At 47.6% G+C, this 23,129-nt stretch overlaps 1 protein-coding gene and 1 long non-coding RNA gene across 7 annotated transcripts; one reads left to right on the top strand and one right to left on the bottom strand.

The window, feature by feature from the left end:
* Positions 1–2,692: 2,692 nt before the first annotated feature.
* SRRM2 (serine/arginine repetitive matrix 2) lies at positions 2,693–22,771 on the top strand (the record flags this gene model as incomplete). 6 transcript variants are annotated; one of them, XM_083409300.1, is made up of 15 exons in its annotated part: positions 2,693–5,717; positions 7,407–7,682; positions 9,222–9,326; positions 9,496–9,693; positions 10,220–10,297; positions 10,458–10,520; positions 10,926–10,952; positions 11,321–11,371; positions 11,466–11,555; positions 11,700–11,892; positions 12,031–16,841; positions 18,575–18,844; positions 20,113–20,238; positions 20,389–20,505; positions 21,671–22,771. In XM_083409300.1, the coding sequence occupies exons 2-15, from the start codon at positions 7,444–7,446 to the stop codon at positions 21,678–21,680; spliced, it is 6,378 nt and encodes a 2,125-aa protein (XP_083265426.1). In that variant the 5' UTR covers positions 2,693–5,717; positions 7,407–7,443. The 6 variants fall into 6 exon arrangements, with proteins under 6 accessions (XP_083265426.1, XP_083265429.1, XP_083265427.1 ...); XM_083409303.1 differs by having other exon boundaries at positions 5,571–5,711; XM_083409301.1 differs by having other exon boundaries at positions 5,571–6,062.
* LOC310662405 lies at positions 19,351–20,106 on the bottom strand. Its single transcript, XR_014504283.1, has 2 exons — positions 19,751–20,106; positions 19,351–19,489 (listed from the first exon to the last, which is right to left on the bottom strand). It is a non-coding gene; the product is annotated as an uncharacterized lncRNA (long non-coding RNA).
* Positions 22,772–23,129: the final 358 nt, after the last annotated feature.

Here is a 23,129-nt window from a genome sequence, read left to right as displayed (position 1 = left end):
GAATTCGTGGAGGGATCTTCCCTGGGGATTTGCTTGCCCGTGTGAGCTCCTTAATTATGTCCAAGGTGTCCTTCTTACAACCTGCCCAGTGGGAAGGAGTTCTTGCTGCCTCCCCTCCTCTGCCCTTCCGTCTCTTCCTGCACATCGAAACTCAGAGTTCTGCGTAAGCAGGTGCCGCTGTTCTCAGTCAGTGTTCCAGAGAACAATGGGATGGTGACCTCTTTTTAATGGTTCTGCTTTTGGGTGGAGAAAGTGGATGGAGATATTTTTCTCTTTCCCTCCTCTCTCTTGACACTAATACATGGGTTCACTAGTTAATGGGAATAGCAGCAACAGCTAGAAGGGTTGCTTATCTACATTAGCCTGCCACAGTGAAGTGCCTTGTGACACCTTCAAGTCAACCCATTTTATTGTGGCATGAGGATTATGGCGCACTTCGTTGGCTTAAACACAAAAAGAGACTGCCGTAAAATTTGCACATGCTAATAGATGCACATTTGGAAAGAATGATTATGATTTAGATAGAAATTTAATTTTGGGTATCAAACGGCAGGACAGAATTCCAGACAAATATGTGCTCTCCTAAGCCCACATTCCCAGCGTGTTGGCATTCCTGTCTCAGCAATGTCTACACTGGCTTGGTCATATCCACAGAATGGAAGGTGGAGCTGGCTTCTGGCACCCGGCCTGTTGGCAGACCAACTCTGAGTTCCAAAGATGTCTGCAAACGTGACATGAAGGCTGGCAAACCCACTGTGGCATCACTTCGGAACTTGTAGCATAGTTGTATAGCTCCATGATCTTGCTCTGGAGCAACCTAATGTTTAGTGAGGAATATAAACTATATGTCTGTCATGTGAGATGGCGGGGAACCTGTAGACCTCCAGATATTTCTGGACTCCAAATCCTACCAATGGTCCCAATCCCAATGGGCAGGGATTATGAGAGTTATAGTTCAGCAAGTGCCACAGGTTTCCACCCCATTGTGTGCTATTAATGTGTGTGCTTTTTATCCGAGATGGCCACACAGTTTAAAGGATTTCAGGCCCACATAATATTGGTAGCGATAGAGTTGATATTCCCTTCTGTGGCTGCATATGCACAATGCACTTAACACACATGACTTCCCCCAGAATACCAGGAAATGTAGTTTAAAGGTCCTGGGAATTGCAGTTCTGAGGGAGTGAACTACAGGTCCCAGGATTCTTTGAGGGGAGGTGTTGTGCTTTAAATGTAGAGTGTGTATGCAGCCTGTGTTGCTTTATAATTTTGAGTCTGAGTGTGAGGTAAAAAAGAATTCATCTTTTGTCGTTTACTGTCACTACATTGTGCAATAGCCTCTGACTATAAATTCTTAAAGTCTGGCTGGTTTCTGCTTGAGAAAACATAGCGAGTCTTTCATTTTATGCCTCTGGAGGTTTAAGACCAACAGTGCCCAGTCTCCATGTTGTGGACAGTGAAGTGGTGACAGTCTTCCTACCGTAATTCCATTTCTGTGCAAACAGGAGTAACAGGAATACCTTCTGATTCTTAGCAGTGGTTCAGGCAGGAGGCAGGATGTGTTATTGTGGGTTGCGAAGCTATAGCTCCTTCCTGTGGTCATGACAGGAAAAGAGACGGGAGAGAGTTAAGCAGGGCATGAGAAGCCACGCAATACATATTTACGTCAACAGTATCAATAGGGCACACTTACCTTGAAGAGGCGATGCCAAAGGTTTGGGCTTCTTTTTTGTAGGATTGGTGGCTGTGTCCACACAAACAATGGCAAGGCATTTTTACAAGGGCTGTTCAAACTTCAAGAGCTACTTGATTTGAGAGCTTCACTCCTGTACTCTTCACCCACATTTTAATGAAAAGCATCACATTCCCCACATTCCTCATTGTAGGGCAGGGCGTGTTTAGTGAAATGGTACAGGGCTACCCACCGTTCCCCAGATTCTCTTGCAAGCTCTTTCTCAATAAAGCAAAACCAACAGACACCAGTTGTGTGACTTCCTTGCAAGAAAACACTTTAACAACAACAAAAAGAGCTGCACAATTGAGGTATTCCAGTTTTTCTGTGCAACAGCATCTCTGCTCCAAACTCAACAAACCCCACAGTATTAGGCACAAGCTAAAGAAAATACAGGTGTGAGAACTGGCAAAAGAATTAACATATAGTAAGACAAAAGTAATCTCCAAAATGTCCAAACTCCTACTTGAATGGGAGGTTAAAGATGAGGAAGTCAAAGAAATCAGGACTAAGTGGGCAATTGTTTTGGGGGGGAAATATACCAATGTCAGCATAGGAAAGACTATAGAATACAGATTGGAAATTCACAGCCTGTTATACACTTAGGGAAAATCATATGAAAAGTTCTACAGGTGGTATATAACTCCCAGCAAGTTAGCAAAGATGTACAGAACATGCTCAAATACATGCTGGAGGTGTAAAGAAGCTGAAGGGACAATGATTCATATGTGGTGGGGCTGCAATAAAATTTAAAAATTCTGGGATATGATATACAAAGAAATAAATTTTTCTTCAAACAAACTTTTACAAAAGAACTAGAAGCCTTCCTCTCGGGGATATTGGGACCACAGTTTTCAAAGGAAAAAGGAAGAATATTCTTATAAACTGCAACAGCAGTGAGAATGTTTGATGTTTGAGTGAACATGCACAGAATCAGACTAACAGAGTAAAATACTATGAATGGACAAGGCTGAGTCTTTATGGAACATTAAAAACAACAAATCCCATAGCCGCGCAAATGAAACTTTTGCTTGTGATACCAGCTGAGATTCCATTACGACAATTTCCCACAGAAATTAGTTGCTAGGCTTGGAAAACTGACGTTATTCCTTCTCTGGTTTAGCTTCTTAGATATCTGAAAGCTTCTGTCATCGTCTTAATCATCTCTTCCTTGGCCAAATATGGCCAGTGGCTCCAGCTTTTCCTCATGCACCATGCATTCCAAACTCTTGATCTGCTTCCCCGCTCAGGTATATGGCAAGAACGGATGTGAAAGGTTTACTAGACATTTTGCAATGAGGAAGGCTGTCGTGCTTTCGTATTTGTAGCCCTATGCTCCAGAATTGAGTTCATTAGGTTATTACAGAGACTCCAGATAATGTTACGTCAATATTCTTACGTTCTAATATTCCCATTTGCCCTTCTGTCTTTTCAAGGCTTATTTTCTTGGAGGTTCTTCTAACTTGGAATACAACTGCAGTGTCACCTATTCATGTGGGGATTGGCAACACGGCTATCAACTCACTTGTTGGAGGACTGGCCTGTGGGACAGTTGGTGATGTGGCTGGTGAAGCCTACCTTTCTGCATTGCTTGTCCTGCATTTCCTGGCAACAGTGCCATAATTGCCAGCTCTGGCCAATTTCAAAAAAATTAAATGTTTGAAGATCAGCAGTCCAGGGTAGAGATGAATAATATACTGGCAGGTATACATAAAATCACAATATAAAATCACAAAAGACATAATAAAAAACAACCCAATATTCCCCACCCTAATATATTTTAAAAGGTCGTTGGATGTCAAAGGCCTAGTTAAAGAGGAACATCTAAAGCCCTTAAAGGTGTATAATGAAGGCGGCAGGTGAACCTCCCTGAGGAGAGCATTCCACTCATCAGGAGCCATGGCAGAAAAGGCTCATTCTTGTGTTGTCACCCTCATGGAGGAGGCACGTGAAGAAGGACCTCAGAGGATGATCCCAGGGTCCAGGTCAGTTAATATGGGGAAGGGTGGTCCTTGAGGTCTTGCAGTCCTGAGCTGTTTAAAGCTTTCAAGGTCAAACCACGTGGAAACCGCCTCAGGAACAACTGCGTCAAGATGAACAGTAGAAACAAAAATAAGTTAATAAAGTTTGGGGGGTCGGTGGGAGGTTGTAACTCAGCTGCGGTCTCATTTGGCTGGGCCGTTTCTGGTGACCCTTGCAAGCTCCTGGGCTGGAAGTTCCCATGTATGGCTTAGGGCAGGCTTCCTCAACCTTGGCCCTCCAGGTGTTTTGAGACTACAATTCCCATCATCCCTCACCACTGGTCCTGCTAGCTAGGGATCATGGGAGTTGTAGGCCCAAAACATCTGGAGGGCCGAGGTTGAGGAAGCCTGGCAGTGGTGGCCAAACAGTGGTGGCCAAACTTGGCCCTCCAGCTGTTTTTGGACTACAACTCCCATCATCCCTAGCTGACAGGACCAGTGGTCAGGGATGATGGGAACTGTAGTCCCAAAACAGCTGGAGGAACAAGTTTGGCCACCACTGGCTTAGGGCTATTCTGAGAGCTATGAAAGGTGGAGGGCTGGGTGGTTAACCCCTAGGCAACCAATACGAATATTCAGTTCAGGGCCGGATTTAGGTTTGATGAGGCCCTAAACTACTGAAGGTAATGGGGTTCTTTATATGTCCAGCTGTCCTTTGTCAACAACAAATTGTTGCTGTTTTTTGTGTTGAATATATACTATATGGTAATTTATGGACCTAATAGGTATGTAGGTTTTATTTTATTTGTTTTTTATCTTCTATTTTGGAAATGTACATCCTTTTTTTCTCCCTTTAATTTTTTTGGGGGCCCCCAAAAGAGTGGGGCCCTAAACTATAGCTTGTTTAAAGGTAAAGGTAGCCCTGCCCATACGGGCCAGTCTTGACAGACTCTAGGGTTGTGCGCTCATCTCACTCTAGAGGCTGGGAGCCGGCACCGTTTGCAGACACTTCCGGGTCACATGGCCAGTGTGACATCGCTGCTCTGGCGAGCCTGCACCAGCGCAGCACACGGAACGCCGTTTACCTTCCCGCTATAAAGCGGTACCTATTTATCTACTTGCACTTTAAGGGTGCTTTCGAACTGCTAGGTGGGCAGGAGCTGGGCCGAAAGACGGGAGCTCACCCCGCCGTGGAGATTCGAACTGCCGACCATACGATCGGCAAGTCCTAGGCACTGTGCTTTTACGCACAGCGTCCCCCGCGTCCCCCATAGTTTGTTTAGCTTATATACAAATCTGGCAGTGATTTAATTGGTAAAAACTACATTTCCCAGAAGGTTTAGGGTCCGTATTCAGTGCATTCTGGGTAATGCAGTTTCTTAAAAAATAAAAATAAAATGTAAATACGACTCTTGAGAATTAAACCCTGCTCGCCACGCTGCGAAGCTGAGAACATATCAGGGCTGACAAAATGGCAGAAGGCTGCATTGATGATGAGATATTGCTATCTTAACTTTCCCCAAAATCCACCGTCTGCAGCGCAACGAAAGATACACTCCACTCCCAGCCGAACTTTCCCTTTGGGCTTTATGGAAAGTCCCTCTAGGAATAAAATTCCCCGTTCTTTCCTCTGTGAGGGGAAACGGGAAAGAAAATGCAGCAACATCAGTTCGCAATTCATTCTGGAAGTTGTTGTCTCGCTTGTAGAAGTGTGTGCGAGTGCTATGGTGCAATGGGAACAGCTGAACTACAGTTCCCGGCATGCTTCGAAGGCACGCAACATTTTGCGTCGCGATAGACGCAACGCGGTTTTCCCAAATGAAATCTCGCGAGATTTGGCTTTCTACTCTGGATTCCTCCCCTCTCCTCTCTAATTTGGGAACGCGCGGTGGCTGACGGGAGGGACGGTTCCGTCTTGTACCGTCCTGTCTCCGCTCCCTCACGCACCACTAGCGGTGCCTTCCGAAGTGCGTCGCGCATCGATGTGACTGCTGTACGAGAGAGAGAGGGGAAAAAAAGTGAGGGTGAGAGAGCGAAAGGAAAAACCACCCGCCGGGGCAAAGTCTTCCTGAAACACCCTCCACCCCCCATCTCTATCCCTCTCCCCAGAGCGCTTTAGAAAATGGCGTCCGACCTTCGCGCTGCTTGCGTTACATGCCGGGAGTTGTAGTCTTTTCCATGCCTCGGGCGCTTGGCGTCGGGGTCTTGATCGCGAAGGAAAGGACTACGTTTCCCATAACCCCGCGGGCGAGGAGAGGGACAGACGGGAGCGAATTGGACGGGAAGGGGGGCGGTTCCGCCTCTCCTCCTCCTTTCCCCCTCCTCCCCTTCACCCTTCGCCTGCGCCGCGGCTGCTGCTGCTGCGTCGGGTGAGGGAGCGCGAGCGAGCGAGTGGCGCAGGCAGAGAGAGCGGCCTCCCTGGGCAGCGCGAGGGAGGCGGGTGAGAGGCCTACTCCGGGGCGGCCCGATCTCGGGAGTCGCGCAGGGGGAGGGAGGGGAGGGTTTGGGCAGGGGGCGCGCGGGCGCGCGTCACGGACGCGGTGCATGCGTGGGCGGGTGTTGGGTTGAGTGCTGGGGTGCGGGCAGAGGGAGGGTCTCGAACGGCTCCATCAGGCCTTGAGGTGAATCGGCCTAATAGGTAGGGCTGTGTGTGTGTGTGGATATTCCTGGGGAGGGAGGAAAGGCCTAGTAAGGGGTAGAGGCAGGGGTGGGGCTTGAAACTGCTACAGAGATGGCTGTCCAGGCCTTTTGGGGGGTGGGGAATATAGGAATGGATTGCTCGTAGCCAGGTTGTGGGTGCATGTGGTGGGGGGCGCAGGCCTTTAAGCCGTTTAGAAACCTCATAGGGACTAGGGAGGTTATAACAAGATTGGGAGGGGGTGGTTCAGTCCTTCAAAGAAGGAGGTGAATGGGGTGGTTGGAGCCAGATTGGGGAAATATCGGGCTGGCATTTCAGCCGTTTATGAAAGAGGATCAAATGGGATAGTGAGGGAGGAGGGGAGTGTGTGCAGGCCAATCGTGTGTGGTTTGTTTGGTTTTTTTGCTCAGAGGTAAGTCCGACTGAGCTCCCAGATAATAACGAACAGGATTGTAGCCTTAGCTGGGGGCTTGAAACTGGTGGGGTTGGGGACAAAGGATAGGGTTGTATTTGTGTAAAATGTAAAAATAGGAAGAGGGGCTCAGTAGAGTGGAAGTTAAGACTCCAGGGTTTTGTGATCATCGCTGCTAGGGGATGGGATGAGTAAATTTAGGCAAATTCTGAGAGCAGGTTGGGGGAAAAAAATCAGGTGTCTGGGAGGTTCATAAAGGGAAAAGTGTTGAACAGGGAAAATGTAGGTAAGAGACTGTAGGTGAGACAGTTCTCTGGGGGAGCAGATAGAATTTGAAGATGAGGGGAAGGGAAGCCTGAAATGCAATAAGCGAGACTTTGATAAGAAGTAAATTTGAAGATGCATAGAGAGCATTAATGGGGCAAAGTAAGAAGAAAGGAAAGTGTGTGTGTGAGGGGGTGTTTGGCACTAGATTCAGGTTGGAATTTGTGGGAAGCATGTTGCACCGCATGAGTTCTACGGATTTCTTCTGTGCATTTATATATTCAGTCTTGATTGTGAAGAGGCATGGGTCCATCCTGGTATTTGGAAAATGTTGGCAGAAGCTGCCAGTTGCTCTTTTGCCTCCGCTTCTAGCCATACATCCTCTGTTTTTTTCTGTAGGCATTAGAGGCACCGTTGGTGCTAGCCTGTGAGCGCCATGTACAATGGGATAGGACTCCCCACTCCCCGGGGCAGCGGCACCAACGGTTACGTGCAGCGCAACCTCTCGGCCGTGCGCCACAAGAAAGATCGCACTGACTACAAGTCAGAAGAGGAGTTGAGGAAGCTGGAGTCATCCCTGGTTAAAAAACCCAACCAGGACATCCTGGACCACGAGCGCAAGCGGAAGGTTGAGCTGAAATGCTTAGAGTTGGCTGAACTCATGGAAGAGCAGGGGTAGGTTGTCGTAGGCAATAGGGAAGCAAAAATATTTGGAATATAACAATGGGGGCTGAAAAATAACCATGGAGATAGCGGCATTGAATGAATTGAATGAATAAGGCTGATAGCAATTGTGGAAGTAGGTGCGGTATGGGAAAGTGGGGCTAGGTGGGATTTGGGAAGGTGGGGTATGTGGACATTGCACCTGGGATTTCTGCCTTCATTTGTTGGCAACCTTGGTCTTGGTAACTGACCAAATACTCTGATCTGTTAGCACAGCAATGATGGAAGGTAGACAAAGATAGGATGCAGGGATGAGGAAGGAAAAGCTGTCCTTCCTCTTAAGGGCAAAGGGTGAGAGTAGGTATTGAAGGAAATTGGAAAGTTACATATTTATTATTAATAATACAGGTATAAATAAACTAGGAGAAGAGGAAAACTGAAATGGAAAGAATAAGTGAACGTGCTCAAGGACCAGGCCTGAGGTTAGGGTAGGGTGGGGGAATGAAGTACAAGTTGAGCATGAAAGGTGAATGGGAGAAGAACTTACATGAAATGGGTAAAATATACTTAGGAGAGATGAGTGGGAGTGGGGGAAAAGCGAGCTTCTGTATCTGTCGATTTCTGGATTAGTCAATAGGGGGGCTGGGTTTTAGTACCTCCTGAGTAAATGTCTACTATGCTTGAGGAAAGTTAAACTATGGACCTCATTGTCACCAGGAAAATGCTTTGGCAAAGAATTTAGTAATTTCTAAATATGGATTAGATGTTGGCAATTGCCTGCTGATAGTACCAAACCGCCTATATATATTACCATTTTTTCATGGGAGGACCTCAGTAATTTTTAGTTGCCTGAAGGAGTTGAAAGTATGAGAAATCATGTCATACATGCTAGGTGTACATATGCGTTGTGGCACTGGTTGTTTGCTGTCTGTTGGTTTCAGTGGGACTTGTTCAGAAGTGCTTTCAAGAAGCTTCAGATATAATATATGTAGTGTTATTTATAGGAAAAACAAGCAGGGTGAAGTTACTTTACATTTAGTAGGTGTTCAATCAATTTTATGTGTATTGCAGGAAGAGTTAAATTTGTTGATTTTGTTTTGCTGGATTCCAGGAGTGAAGATGACATTTTCATTTGCAGTAGAAAATTATTCCTTTTGGGGGAGTAACAACTTTGCTTAGCTTTTTATAAACTACTTTGAAGTTCTAGTCAAATGCTTTATTGATAATGATGATCCTCCTATGCAGAGATGTTGTAATATTATCTCTAAATTGCAGTTATCAGGGAGGTTGAGGCTGAGAGAATAGCGGTTCGTAGAAAGACACTTAGCTAGGTCATGATGTGTGTGTGTGGGGGGGATGTGCTTAAGTCTTTGGTTTACATTTAAGTCATAAGTACTATGCTGTGTTAGATAGAAGTAGTCAGTGTTTTGAATCTGTTACGATTCATGTCGCTTAGCAGCACTGCCTACTACCTCATTAGAGACTGGTTACCTTGTTTATGGGACCCATCTGGTAAGCCTTGTAAAATATTTTCTGGTGTTCTCAACCCAGGTATGGAGAAGGGGAGATCCAGGAAAAGGTAGCCACTTTTCGGATGATGCTTTTGGAGAAGGACGTAGCAGTGGTCAAGGAGGGGGAACAGCAGCAGAAGCCGACGTAAGTAAGGCACCTTGGTGGATTCTGATTCTGATGAGTTGACTGATTCATTAGCGCCCCACCTCCTTTCCATTCCTCATGGGGCTTGTTGCTCTTCCCATACTTACCTTGGGCTTGCCTCATAACCTCTAGTTTTCTCCCTGTAGTAACTATTTCTGTTCTTCTCCAGTGTCACAGAAACCCATCAGCTGGCTGAGGCCAATGAAAAGAAGAACGAGAGGCTTAGAGCTGCCTTTGGAATTAGTGACAACTATGTGGATGGCAGCTCTTTTGACCCCAACCGCAGGGCTAAGGAGGCAGCAACAGCTGCTGCTGCTGCAGCAGCAGCAGCAGCTAAGCAGCAGCAGGAACAGCAAAAGCAGTACAGGTATGTGGGCATCCTTGCTGAGGAAAGGAAAGGTAGAAGTTGGGGAGGTAGACATGGTTGTGCCTACCTCAGTTGAGCTCTTGTCGCTTTACATGGATTGGGAAACAATTTATTGTATTTTTTTGTTTAAGAAATAGGTATTATTTGATAAAAGTTGTTTGACGTTCACTGTACTATATAATACAAGCCTTGCTTTGGGGTAAGATTACATCAGATGATGCCTTTATTAAATATATATGTATTTAAAAAATCTGATTTGTATTTTGGCATGAGTTATTGATCTCTTTGCTTGATTAACTGGCTGTAGTTTTAACATAATTTTTGTAAGGGTTATTAACGATACTGGGACTCCCTAATATACCTTTTGTGGTGTGCATGCTAATACCCCTAAACTTGATAATTTTTATTTGGCAGCCTAGTTGCCTGCTTGGGGATTGGAATGGGGAGAGGAAAGAAGGAAGGGAGAGCCGTTATTTTGGAGCCTGTTTGGGAGTTGGTTTTTCACAATTTCTCTGTGTTTTCCCAGTCTTGTTAAAGAGTCTAGCAGCTCCCGCTCACCGTCCCCGAAACAGAAGAAGAAGAAAAAGAAGAAAGACAGGGGCAGGTGGGTGCATGAACAAAGGCAGTGGTGAGCTGTGGCGAGAAGAGGGTGTCAGTTAGAGTTTGGCTAGGTGGGGTGAGGGGAGAGAGTAAGGAATCTGGGATGTGTGGGTCTCCATTACCCCTTGCCCCATGTAACATGTCCCTTTTGTTTGTCTCTTCAGATCTGAGAGCAGATCACCTTCTCGGAGGGAGAGGAAGAAAAGTTCAAAGAAAAAGAAACACAGGTAAGGGGCTGTCTTGGGAGAGACAGTCTGGCTTAGTGTGATAGACTGGGCTTTAGGATCTTCATCTCTTCAGCTGATGGTTATTTTCAGTGTTCCCTAAATAGCTTATGGTTCTGTCTTCAAGTGTGCATGAGAGAACAGACCTCGCTTTCTGTGGGGTACGGTTGTCTTGTCTTCCGCTACAAAAGAGGTTACGTGATGTAGAGTTTGGGGCCTTTCTCACCCCGTATGTAGCTATCTCTTGTCAGAGATTCTTTGTCTGAAAGCATCCTGTGTAGGACTGGGGTGGAGGGAAGTCATCGCTTTTTATCCAGTATCAAGATTTTTGGGCATACTATTATGTTGTTAGGTGACTGGCAATAAGCTGAAGTATATAAAACCCTGTTTTTGTTTGTTTGTTTGTAGGTCAGAGTCAAAGAAAAGAAAGCACAGGTGAGTTAACTTTCTAAAAATGCATTTGGGTATAGAGAGTTCTTTGCAATTCTGATTTTACTTTTCTTGTATTCTCAACCAATCAGAACTGAGAAATTGTGAGTTCTCAGAGGATACCCTGTGATTTTCATTGTTGAGTGGTGACTTGAATCTGATTGTCCCACATCTACATCCAACGTTACTAGCTACATGTTGCATTGATCTTCTTATGAATTGTGTGGCAGTGTTTTAGAGACATCTATTTAGTAATAGCTTCTTGGTTATTCCTAGGGATGGGGATGTTCTGCAGTGGGTACTGTAGGAACTGAGATGGAAATAATGGCTGTGCAGTGTTTCCAGAATGTTTCAAAACAAATGTCTTTTTCCAGGTCCCCAAGTCCCAAGAGCAAACACAAATCTAAGGAAAAGAAACGCAGGAGGTAAAAACCACGTTTTTCTCGCCACTACCAAGAGCCTAAAGGTGGTCTCTCTCTTTTTTTGCATCCTTTTTGCTCACATTTCTAACCCTCTTAGGTCTACTAGCGAGAGTGCATCTCAGAAAGGCCGACGGGATCGTTCCTCCTCCCCAGATGATTCTTCCTCTTCAGATGCTTCTCGTAGCAGGTATGGCTTTGGGATGGAGATCCAAAGTTCCCTCTATTCCTTCCTCACACCAGTCCAACGTTCTTGAAACCAGATTTCAGACTTGGGCAGACTATTGAAAATAACTCACATTTCAAGCCTCTGATAGTTATTCATCATCTGCAGGTCAGGTAGCCCCATAGCCCAGAAGCGGGCCCCCTTAAGGCGACAGAGCAAGTCTCCCTCAGCACCTTCACGGAAGCAAGCGGAAACCGAGGCAATTTCCAAGAATCTGCCAGAGAGAACACGCTCATCTTCTCCCGAGCCTGTCCGGCGGGGCAGGAGCCCAAGCCCTCGAGAAAGCAGAGAAAAACGGGAGGTATGGGATTATACTTTAGTGACTTGCAACAGAGGTTCCTTAGGGATTTCAGCAGGACTTGATTATATTTGGATGAGAAAAATCATGGAGTCGGGGTTGTAATACTAACAGGTTTTTTTTAAATCTCCTGTTGTCCAGAAAACTATGTCCAAGCATTCTCCAGTACGTGAGACCCGCCAGCGCTCTGGCAGCCCCTCTCCTGCCAGAGAGAAGGAAAGAGAAAAGGAGAGGAAGTCTTCTCGGCATGGGGATCGGAAGTCCTCTCCATCATTTGAGCGGGATTCAAGGTTCAAGCATCGCTCCCCAATGCCAAGTGATCCTTCTCGGGAAAGAGTCTCGGGGCACAAGCATTCCTCCTCGAAGGAGAGTGTCTCCCCACCCCCTAAGAAGCAGACAGAGGATCGTAATGGGACTCTACCATCCAAGGCTAAATCATCAACTGACCAGAAGGAGAAGCTGGCAGCTGCCTCATCTCCTACTTCTAAAGCCAGTGAGACAAAGTTGAGGAAGGGCTCACCCGATGGCTCTCCACCTCAGCGCTCTTGTTCTCCTTCAGAGAGTGGTAGCTGCTCCTCTTCTTCTTCCTCCTCTTCTCCTTCCCCAGCAACCAAGCCAGCCCCAGTTTCCCGTAGCTCTTCTCCAGAGGAGCCTCCTAAAAGGCAAGGCAAAGAGAAGACCTCCACACACAGAGAGAGGTCTAGTTCATCCCCCGAAGTCTCCCGCTCTGGGCAAAAGCAGGCTGCCAAGGTCACATCTCGTCGTGAATTATCGGGCACCCCTCCAGCCAGGGGCAACAAGTCAAGGACCAGTCGGAGGGATAGATCTCTCTCCCAAACACCCATTGGTCGAAGAGGTAGATCTCGGTCACGCACCCCAGCTAAGAGAGGCAGATCACGCACACCACCAAGGAGGGGAAGGTCTCGCTCTGCTCAGAGACGTGCTCGATCCCGTTCACGTACTCCTCCAAGAAGGCTCCGTTCTCGCAGCCCTCAGTGGCGGGGCCGGTCAAGAACACCCCAGCGGTGGGGCAGGTCACGCTCACGAAGTCCTCCTAGATGGGGCCGATCACGGACACCTCAGAGGCGTGGCTGGTCTCGTTCTAGAACTCCCCAAAGGCATGGCTGGTCTAGAAGCAGAAATAGTGGGAGATGGGGAAGGTCAAGAACCCCACCAAGAAGAGGGAGGTCACGTTCAAGAACCCCACCAAGAAGGGGCAGGTCTCGATCCAGAACTCCACCCAGACGAGCAAGGTCTCGATCCAGAACTCAACCCAGAAGAGGGCGCTCTAGAACCAGAACTCCTCCCAGGAGAGGAAGGTCAAGCTCTTCACCAAGGAGAGAGAAGTCGTTGATTTCAGCAAGGCGAAGTAGGTCTGTGTCATCTCCGGATCGGAAGGCCTCTAGAATTTCTTCAAGAAGAAGCCGATCTGGTTCCTCCCCCCAAATGAGAGAGAGGCCCAGAAAACCTTTGCGGCGTAGCCAGTCTGGCTCATCTCCTGAATCAAGAAGCAGATTACGTGTTTCTCCCCGGCGCAGTCGATCTGGATCACTTCCAAAGGCAAAGAAGAAATCACAGTTGTCTCCTAGAAGAAGTCGTTCAGGTTCATCTCCAAGGTCAAGGAAGAAAAAATCAAGAACACCACCACGGCGCAGTCGCTCTAGTTCCTCACCCAGGCTGAAAACGAAGTCCAGGTTATCTCCACGGCAAAGCAGGTCTGGTTCTTCAACACCAAAAAAGAAATCCAGATCACCAGCAAGGCGAAGTCAATCCAGGACACCTCCAGCAGTCAAAAATAAATCTAGCGTGTCCTCAAGGAGCAGATCTGGCTCATCTCCAAGACATACAAAGAAGTTTGAGGATTCTTCAGCAGTTGAAGAGAAATCTAAAATGTCTTCTAGAAGAAGCCAATCTAACTCACCTGCAAGACGTAGCAGGTCTGGATCCTCCAGAAGGCGAAACAGGTCTGAGTCTTCTCCAGAAGTGAAAACGAAGTCAAGGTCCTCTCCAGGGCTGCAGAAGGAATTAAGATCATCTCCAAGACGAGACCGGTCTGGTTCCTCTCAGTCATCAACAAAAGAAAACTCATTATCCCCTCCAAGACGAACAGCCTCTCCAGAACCAAAGTCTACACCCCCATTGCAGCGAAGCAGATCTGCAAGGTCTCTAGCAGCAAAAGAAAAGCCTAGATCACCAGTCCGAAGGCAGAGCTTGTCTGGATCACCTCCAGCTTTGAGGGAGAAATCTCTGTCTCCACCAAGACGAACTACATCTGGATCATCTTTGGAACTGAAGAAGGAATCCACTTCACCACTGGGAAAATGTACAACCGGCTCTTTGGAGTTGAAGAAATCCAGATCACCAACAAGGCGAAGCAGGTCTGGTTCCTCTCCATTGGTCAAGGAACAATCTAAATCTCCTTCCAGGAGCAAGTCCAAGTACTCTCCTGAGACAAAGAAAGTCACATCACCGTTGATTCAGGTCAGGCCTGGGCTCTCCTCTCCAGCAGTGAGAGAGAAGTCTAGATCACCTATGAGGAGAAGTGGGTCCAGATCATCTCCTGAACTAAATGGCAAATCTAAATCTCCCCCAAAACAAAATAAATCCCAAGAAATAAAGTCAAAATCTGGGTCACCTGCAAGGCACAACAAATCATTGGCAGTAATGGAGAGAGCTGCATCACCATTCCGGAAAAGTAAATTAGGTTCATCTCCCCCTGGGAAAGAGAAATTGAAGTCTCCACCAAGTCAAGGCCAGCCTGGGTCATCAGTACTCACAGAGTCAGAGATTCCATCAAGGCGAAGTAGATCTGGATCCTCCTCTTCTTCTTCCTCCTCTTCTTCCTCCACCTCCTCCTCCTCCTCTTCCTCCTCCTCTTCATCAACGTCTTCTCCAGAAGACAATAAATCTCGATCACCTCCACGACTGAGTCGCTCTGCAACACTTTCAGTCAACAAAAGCAAACCTGTATCATCGCCAGAACACAGCAGGTCAGATTCATCTCCAGAACCAGAGAACAGCACACTTCCAGCTGTTGCAAAGCACAACAGACCTGGAGCTTCTCCAGAAGCAAGTGAGACTTCAAAAGTTTCTCCTGTAGAGAAGAAAGAGGCACTCAGAGATGCACCTCGGAGGAGCAGGTCAGGGTCGTATTCAGAGGTTAAAGAGAAGCCAAGAATACACAACAGTGAGAGCAGTTCAGAGTCTTCACCAGATCAGAAAGAAAAATCTGTAAGCAGATCTCCGTCACCTCCCAGACCGTCAGTAAAATCAAGGACACCTTTAAGACGCAGGACATCAAGGTCTCCACCCAGACCTAGAGTAAAATCCAGAACTCCACCAAAGCGTGGTAGGTCTGGGTCACCACTAAGGTCCAGAGTGAAGTCCAGGACACCCCCCAGACGACGTAGGTCTGGATCATCTCCAAGACCACGAATGAAGTCCAGAACCCCACCAAGGCGACGCAGGTCTGGCTCATCCCCAAGACCACGAATGAAATCCAGAACCCCACCACGCCGCCGTCGCAGATCTGGATCCTCTCCAAGACCCAGAATAAAATCTAGAACCCCACCACGACGTCGAAGGTCTGGTTCATCTCCACGAGCCAGAGAGAAGTCTAGAACACCAATTACAAGAAGACGGAGATCTTTGTCACCACTGAGCCCTAGGCGGAAATCTAGAACACCTCTGAGACAGAGGTCCAGATCACGCTCCAGGCAGAGGTCAAACACCAGCATGCATCCACATAGGTCTGAATCGTCATCTCACTGTGACAGCCGACCTCGAACCTCCTTGCGACGGGGGAGATCTGGCTCTCTGTCATGGAGGAGTCGCTCCCGTTCGCTCTCCAGGCGGCGAGACAAGTCTCGGGGCTCATTACGGCGGGAAAGGTCCATCTCGTCCCCAGGCCGGAGCTGCTCAAGATCCCCTTCCCGTCAAGACAAATCTCGCTTCACATGGAAGGGTGAGCGCTCAGTCGCCTCACCGCGCAGAGGCCATTCCCGATCACCAGCACGGAGAGAGATGTCTAGGCTGTCGCCACAACGGAGTGCTACCAGCCGGAATGCATCCCGTTCACCTCCCAGATTAGATGCCCCTCGAATAACAGCAACCTACAAAAGCACTGGGTCCAGAGTGTCTCCTGATTTTCGGTCGTCTCCTGTGAGGAAGCATTCCAGATCAGGCTCCCAAGAAATCTGCACCTCTCCAGGAAGGAAATCCCGCTCTCCTCCTGTGCTGGAGAAATACCCCAAGTCTGACATCCAGGAGAAGTCATCAGCACCCTCGCTATGGCACAGCAAAAGCAACACTGCCATCCCTCGCACTCCAACCCCACCATGTGAGGACTCTCCCATAGCTCGGAAGGCCCTGTCTCCTGCTCCATCTGCCGTGTCAAAGAATGGCGGTTCCACGACTGTCCGAGACAGCCCTGGAGATAGGAGTCAGGTCTTTCATCCTTCCACAGTTAGGGATGAGACAGCTGCTGGTGCTCCTTTGTCAGGGAGAAGCAGTTCCCATGCAGACTCCCCTTCTCCTGTTAAAGCTCGGTCGTCGTCGTCCTCCTCTGAGTCCTCCAGCCCCTTGCCAGCCCTGGTTTCTGTGCTAGCCCCAGCCCCCAAAGAAGAGGAGTTTGTATCTGAAGGAAAAGCAGCAGAGAGGCCTGCAGGGCGCCTCCCCACCCTGGAGGCTGAGCCACAGCTGGCTTCTGTTGCCATGGAGGAGAACACCAGGAGCAGCTGTTCTACTGCCCCACAACTGGCTCTCCCCTCTCCACCACCCCCTGCTCCTTCAAAGGCGAAGAGAAGTTCATCTGCTTCCTCCACCACTTCCTCCTCCTCCTCTTCCTCCTCTTCCTCATCGTCTTCTGATTCCGATTCTGAATCCAGCTCATCTGAGTCCATCCCCCCGGATCAGCCGGCAAAAGACCTTGAGGCGGAGATTGTACCAAAACAGTAAGAGCCTATATTTCTCTCCCCCCACTCCCCCCCCCCGTTCCCGCTCTCTTAAGTTGCTAGTAATCACTGTTCATCCCTGTCTTAGATGAAGCTGCTTGGAGGGCCAGAAAAACTTCCTTGGGTGATTGCATCAGTTCTTCAGGTCAAGGGTTGGCTGTCCCAATATAACAAGCGCAAGCTAATAATTGAATCCTCCTTCTTTGGTGGGCTAAATTAACCACTGCAGTGTGTCTTGGCACTAATATCAGCCTTGAAAATAAGCTGTCAGAAGTTATTAAGAAGCTGGTAACCTGTGTTTGTATGCTGGCCATTGGAGGGGCATAAAGGCATCTCCATTCCTTAGCACAGAAACTAAGTAGGCTTGAGAAGGGTACAAGGATGCATGTATGCCATCCCCTTTTCAGCTGGTCCTCTTTTCTTATCTAGTTGCCAATAGGTGTCCATACGAGAGGCTTCCTTAAGCAAAAAGGGCATAACATGACCTGTATAGCTTAGCTATCCCAGATTCTGCTTGTGGATGGCCAGTGTCCATATCTTGTATGTTTCTTAAGCTTGGCATAGAAATGTCATAGACTTTACCTCTTGCTTTTCATGGCTTCTCTCTCCACACTCTATTCTGACACTTAAATCTACCAAATGAGGGTGAGAACTTAACCTCTTATTTTAAAAGATCTCATAAAGTTCATGTTACCTGAAGTGGTTTTTAAATGCTGTAATGGTGGCCTTTGTCCACCAGAGGCTAACCTTGTTTCACTTCACTGTGTCTTTGTAGCACATGGAATTTGGGCTCTGAATCTGCACTGCAGGCCCCATGCAAGCCTTTTGCTCCTTTAAAGCGCACCTGGTGAAACCAAATGCAGGGTTCCCTTGCAGAGCATGTGTTTGTACACATGAAATGCATGTGGCTAGGTTTGTGAACATCCTTTGAATCTTTCCCCAAGATTCTAGTTCTGTGTACTTTTCATATTTACTTTTGACGTGGTTTGGGGTGATAGAACTAGAAAACAAGGCATTAGGGGACTGGAGAATGGGAAGAGGAAGCAAGAGTTGGAAGATGGAAGAGGCTGATCATTAGAATCACTAATCGAAATGCTGTTCTGATTTTTGAACTTCAGCAGGAATGAGAACCTCCTTTGACATTATCTTACTAGTGAGGTTGCTGTTCCTACTGAAGGTGATGATTCTACATTGATCTAAGAACACCTGAAGTAGGGGGTGAACTCGTGTCCTTTCTGATGTGGTTAGACTCCCAACTTCCACCAGCCATGTCCATTGTGGCCAATGGTTCTGAGATGATGGAGTTGAAATTTGTTCAATGACAGCTTGCGGGGTGCAGGCTCCCCACCCGTTATCACAGTGTTTCACTCACAATGTTTCTGCTTTGTCCCAGCTGGCAACTGTAGAGGTGACACTGGCCCCTTCAGAGATGTAGCCATTGTGATGTAGCAGTAGGCCAATGTGCGTAGAAGCCTTCAATGTTTTCTGGTGTGGTGGGAACAGCAGCAACCATTCTGATAACAGAAATGTAAAGGGGAGCTTAGGCAGCTAGTCTCCAGGACCTTTCCCATAAACACCATGATCCAAAGGTTAGTGTATCAGTTTCCCCGGCAAAGAAACAAAAATGGCGATTCTAGAAGTAACCCACCAATACCTCTCTTAATCCTTTTAACACAATTGCTCTGTGTGTTTGAACTTGATACTATCCTTCATTTTCTCTTCTCCCGCCCTAGGCCACCAAGTCCAGTGCTGAAGGAGGCTAACCGTGATGAGCAGCCTTTGGAAGTGGGCAAACGTAAGCGCCGTTCTCAGAGCTCCAGCAGTTCCAGCAGCAGCTCTTCCTCCTCTTCCTCTTCCTCCTCCTCCACATCCTCCTCCTCGTCCTCTGCCTCCTCCTCATCTTCATCATCTTCCTCCTCTGCTTCACCCTCGTCGCCTAAGACTGGATCCCAGGTACCAGCCAAAGTGGTCCCCAAAAAGAAGCCGTCTCCAGAGAAGAGGAAGTAAGTATTCTTATTGGTTATTGGTGAAAGAGCTGAGAATCTGCTGCAAGGGAATGATGCCGTGACTTATTGGCAGTGACTTTATTTTAGTATGGGGTGGACCAGTCCCTTCCTCCTACAAGACTGTTGTATTCTGTGGGACTGTTCTCCGTTCTTCTAACTCTTTAATAAGGGTGGCTATTGGCACCACATTGCTAGTGAAAATGGTGTAAAAAGGACATGTGTAGCAGAATGCCAGCAGTCCCAAGTGTTGCAGGTGGGTAACAAAGGTGCAGAAGACTTTGGGCCTGAGTGTGTGTGTGTGTGTGTGTGGTAGTGAGGAGGCTTGCTCTTGTGCCACTGGCATCTCCAGGTAGGAGACCCCTGTTTGAAGTCCTGGAGAGCTGCTGCCAATCATTGATGCCTAGGAACAGGGAACCTGTGGCTCTCCAGATGTTGTACTCCATCTCCCATCATCCCTGATGATTGGCCATGTTCCCTGAGGCTGATGGGAGTTCTAGTCTAACAACATCTGGAGTGTCACAGGATCCTCATCCCTGGTGTAGACAAGACTGAGCTAGATGGAACAGTGATCTGGCTCTGTATAAGGCAGCTTTCATGTTTCTGTTAAGGAAGCTGGAATCTGTTGGCTTGCTCTGCATCAACCTCTTCTTGAAAACCACTGTTAGATGCCTGGATTTCTGCTGTGCTCCAAAGTCCTTTCCAGTAGAAAGCTTGCTTAGCCTCTGCCCAACTGAGATCTTGCCAGGCATTTCCTGCCTCTGCAGCTTTAAGGATTCAGACAGCTCCAGCATTGGGGCTTGGCCTGATGGGGCAATCAGGGGACGCTTTGCAGAGAGTCTCCTTACCCTTAACCGTTTGCTCACCCACCCTTTGGTCCAGAGTGAGTGCATGAGTTATGGCAACAGCAAGGAAAATGGTGTGGCAGCTGCTACTGCTGCATTACTTGCTAGTTCTCTCCCTGACCTGCAAGTGATGTCAGTGAAAGGAATGTGGCCACAGAGAGAATCTTACGTGTGGGCTCCCAAAATACGGAACTAGTACTGAATTGGAAACGTCTTAAAAATGAAAGGATTCTGAACTCTGCATGTAGTGCGAGTGCATGGGTATTCAGCTCTTGGTACAGCCTAGGGGTGTGTCCATGCTTTACTCTTGTCCAGCATTTTGCTGGGAAATGATCACACGAGTTCTTTTTCTTCTCCCCTAGCTGAAGGGCCAAGTGTGGTGAATGCACTCTTAAGCAGCCCATCTTCTCTCTCTTCCTTCAGGTCACGCAGTCCCCGGAAGCCTATTGACTCCCTGCGTGATTCACGCTCCCTCAGCTACTCCCCAGCAGAACGCCGCCGGGTATCCCCTCCGGTCCAGCTGCCTTCAGCTCCAAGGGACCGACGCAGGTAGGAACCTGAGCCTCCCTTCTCACCATGTTGGGATTGTGAGGGAGGGAGGCGGCGGCTAGGGATCTGTTTGGAATAGGGAGGGAGGATATGTGAGAATTGGAGCTAAGATAACTTGGATCAGCTTCATGCCTTCCTTTGCTTGTCCAGGGACAGGTCCAGGGACAGGTCCTCACAGAGAAACAGACGAAGTATCAGCAGGTCTCCAGGCCGGAAACGTCGACGCAATTCCCCCAGCCCTCGAGTCCCCCGCCGCAGAACTTCAAGGTAGTATTTGCTTGGTTTCTGACAGTATTCAGGGTGGCTTATAAAATAGGACAGCTCATAAAGAGCAGTAATTCAGCAAAAACCCCAGCAACTCCAGATTTGAATTATTGACAAAAAGCAGCCTGTAAGAACAGGTTTTTACATAGAGCCCCTTTCCCCTGTTTCTCTATCCTCCATTCAGGCAAGCAAGATGAACAGCTAGTAGTTTAAGGACATACATTCCAGTCAGGTAAAAGCACAGAGCCTGGCTCTGGATGTGGCCTGGGAGGAGGTCCAAGTGCCAGATAAAGATGCTCTAGAGGACCACCTTGGTCCCTGGGGCTGCAGCTCCTCCCCTCTGCTCTAAGTGAATGGCCTTGGGTGTAGTGTCCCATGTTCCATGTTCCTGCTGATCTTTGCAGTTGAGTTACAGAATCGTGTCATAGGATGGCTGGGAAAGCACATGGTGCAGCTGCACTGTAATTCTGTGGAAGTTGAGTAGGTCAGACTCTGTAACTTCCTGGATGGGAGGTTTCCCTCTAGTAATGTTAGTAAACTAATTGATAGAACGTTGAGTAGACCTTTGTGACATCACTGTATGGGGAATATTTGCTTCACCTCATGTTCAAACCAAGATTGACCCTCAGAGCAGCTGACTGTTAAAATCATCCGTTAAAATCATCACACAGGTAGAAAGTATTACAAATATGTGGAGGTTGTTACTGCAGCCTCTTTGCTTCCTGGTGTGTGATGTCATAGTCCCAAGTTCTTCTCTCCTGGGGGAGGGGGTGTGAGAAGCGTGCTGAAGGTTGGCTCAGGCTGGCTCATTGTACAGATGCCTGTCTTCAGAAGCAGGCCTTCTGTGGGTTTTTCTATTTGGGGGTTGTGGACTCTTTCCTGCCTCATTCCCTAATGGCCTGCAGATACATAAGGCTGTCGGAGCCTCTCTAGTGGGCATTGTGAAGCTTTCCCTTTTCCCTCACAACATTTTTCACTCTGTACTACTGGTGTCCAAGTGGTCATGTTTCCTTAAGGTGATGTAGAAAATTGAGAAAAAGTTGCAGTTCACTCTGGAGTGACCGCAAGAGCCTGGGGCAGGTGGTCTGCCCCTAGGCTGGGAAATTCGGGTGGTAGCCCATCCTGGGAGCTAAGCTTGCTAATTTCTCCTCTCTTTGCCCCCTTCCAGGTCCCCCTAAGCCTCTTGGAGAATCTGGAAAGCCCTTGCCCTTGCAACCACAGACTGCACCACCCCAGCCTCCCACAGTGCTGTCCCAGGTGGGAGCCCCCTGCCTCCTGAAGCCCACTGGAAGCCAGTGTGTTTGTGTGGGGGGGCCCTCTTCATTTGCCATTGGCTTTTTATTCTCATTAGTTTTTCCTTCACTGTCCCTGTCTTTATTGCCCATCATTTGTCGGCAGCTACATTCCCCTCCCTGGACATCTCTGCTCAGCACCCACCAGGATCCGCCGTCTCCGCGCTCCTCTTCTTCCTCTTCCCAACAGTTGGTGATGTTCATTTGATTTTTTTCCCTCTCTCTCTCTCTTGTGAGCGTTTTTTCTGTGCGTTTTACAGCTAAAATCTTTACTTCTGTGTTTTGAGAGAGGGGTCTCCTTTTTGTTGATTTAGACATAAAAGGTTTAAATAAAAGAAAACACAAAAAGGGTGGGCGGGTGGGGAGTAGGGAGATATATGTGAGCTAATCTGTTTGATTTAGCGTTTCTCAGGCACCCCTCTCTGTAATGGTGGAGGGTTGTAGGAAAAAAAAGGGGAAGGAGGGCAGGTTGGCCTTGGGGGTCCCCTAGTTTTCAGGGCCGGGGTGGGGGGCTCCTGCTGAATATTCAGAAGCTTTCCTTCTGTGACCCACTGCTTCAGGAGAAGTGCAAGCAAACTTTTTGGGAGAAATTAGGTGTTGCTTGTAGCCTGCAACAGTGGGGTTGACTTCTGATATTGGCACAATTTGAGCATTAGACAATTTCCGCCCCCACAAAACAAACAGATTTTAATATGCGGTGCTCTTTTTCCTTTTTATCCTTCCCTCAAAGCAGACTCTTTCATATTGATCAGCTGAGCCAGGTCAGGAGGGGTCAAGATAGGGACTGGAAAGGGGGCAGACAGGCATTTTACAAGGGAAGGTGAGAGAAATTCTGCTGGAAAGAAGCCGAGAAACCCTAAATCAGGGAGGGATGGGAACAGAAGTTTCTTCATATTTCTTAAAAGCATTTAATTTTTTTTGATATGTACAGCAAGGAGATTTTTTCTGTCAAATAAAAAACTTACGAAATGCAGAAATTGTTGTTGAATCCCTGGGATTTTCTCTGCCTCTTCTGTGGTGTTGGCTTGTCAAACGAGATCTCTATTACATGTGGAGGTTTTTTAGTCTGCTTTGTCTTAACATTGCAGTTCTGGGTCTTAACTGCGTTAGTTTTTCAGATGTAGAGATTTGATTGCTTAAGTAGTACATTGGCCCTCCCACTTTATAAAGCCACCCTCCGGGTTCTGAGAGTTGAAGCCTTCAGTTACCACATGGTGACAGCCAACAGCATATTTCTAAAGTGTATTTTAAAATTTAGTTAGAAACTATATTCTTTGCCCTTTTCTTACAGTCAAAGTGGCTGTAAATAGCAAGAGTAACATTGAGTAACAATAA

Source organism: Podarcis tiliguerta (genome assembly GCF_965153285.1).
Source record: "Podarcis tiliguerta genome assembly, chromosome: 13".
NCBI classification, from domain to species: Eukaryota; Metazoa; Chordata; class Lepidosauria; order Squamata; family Lacertidae; genus Podarcis; species Podarcis tiliguerta.
Note: the sequence above shows the minus strand (reverse complement) of the source record. Positions and strands in the feature narration are given on the sequence as shown.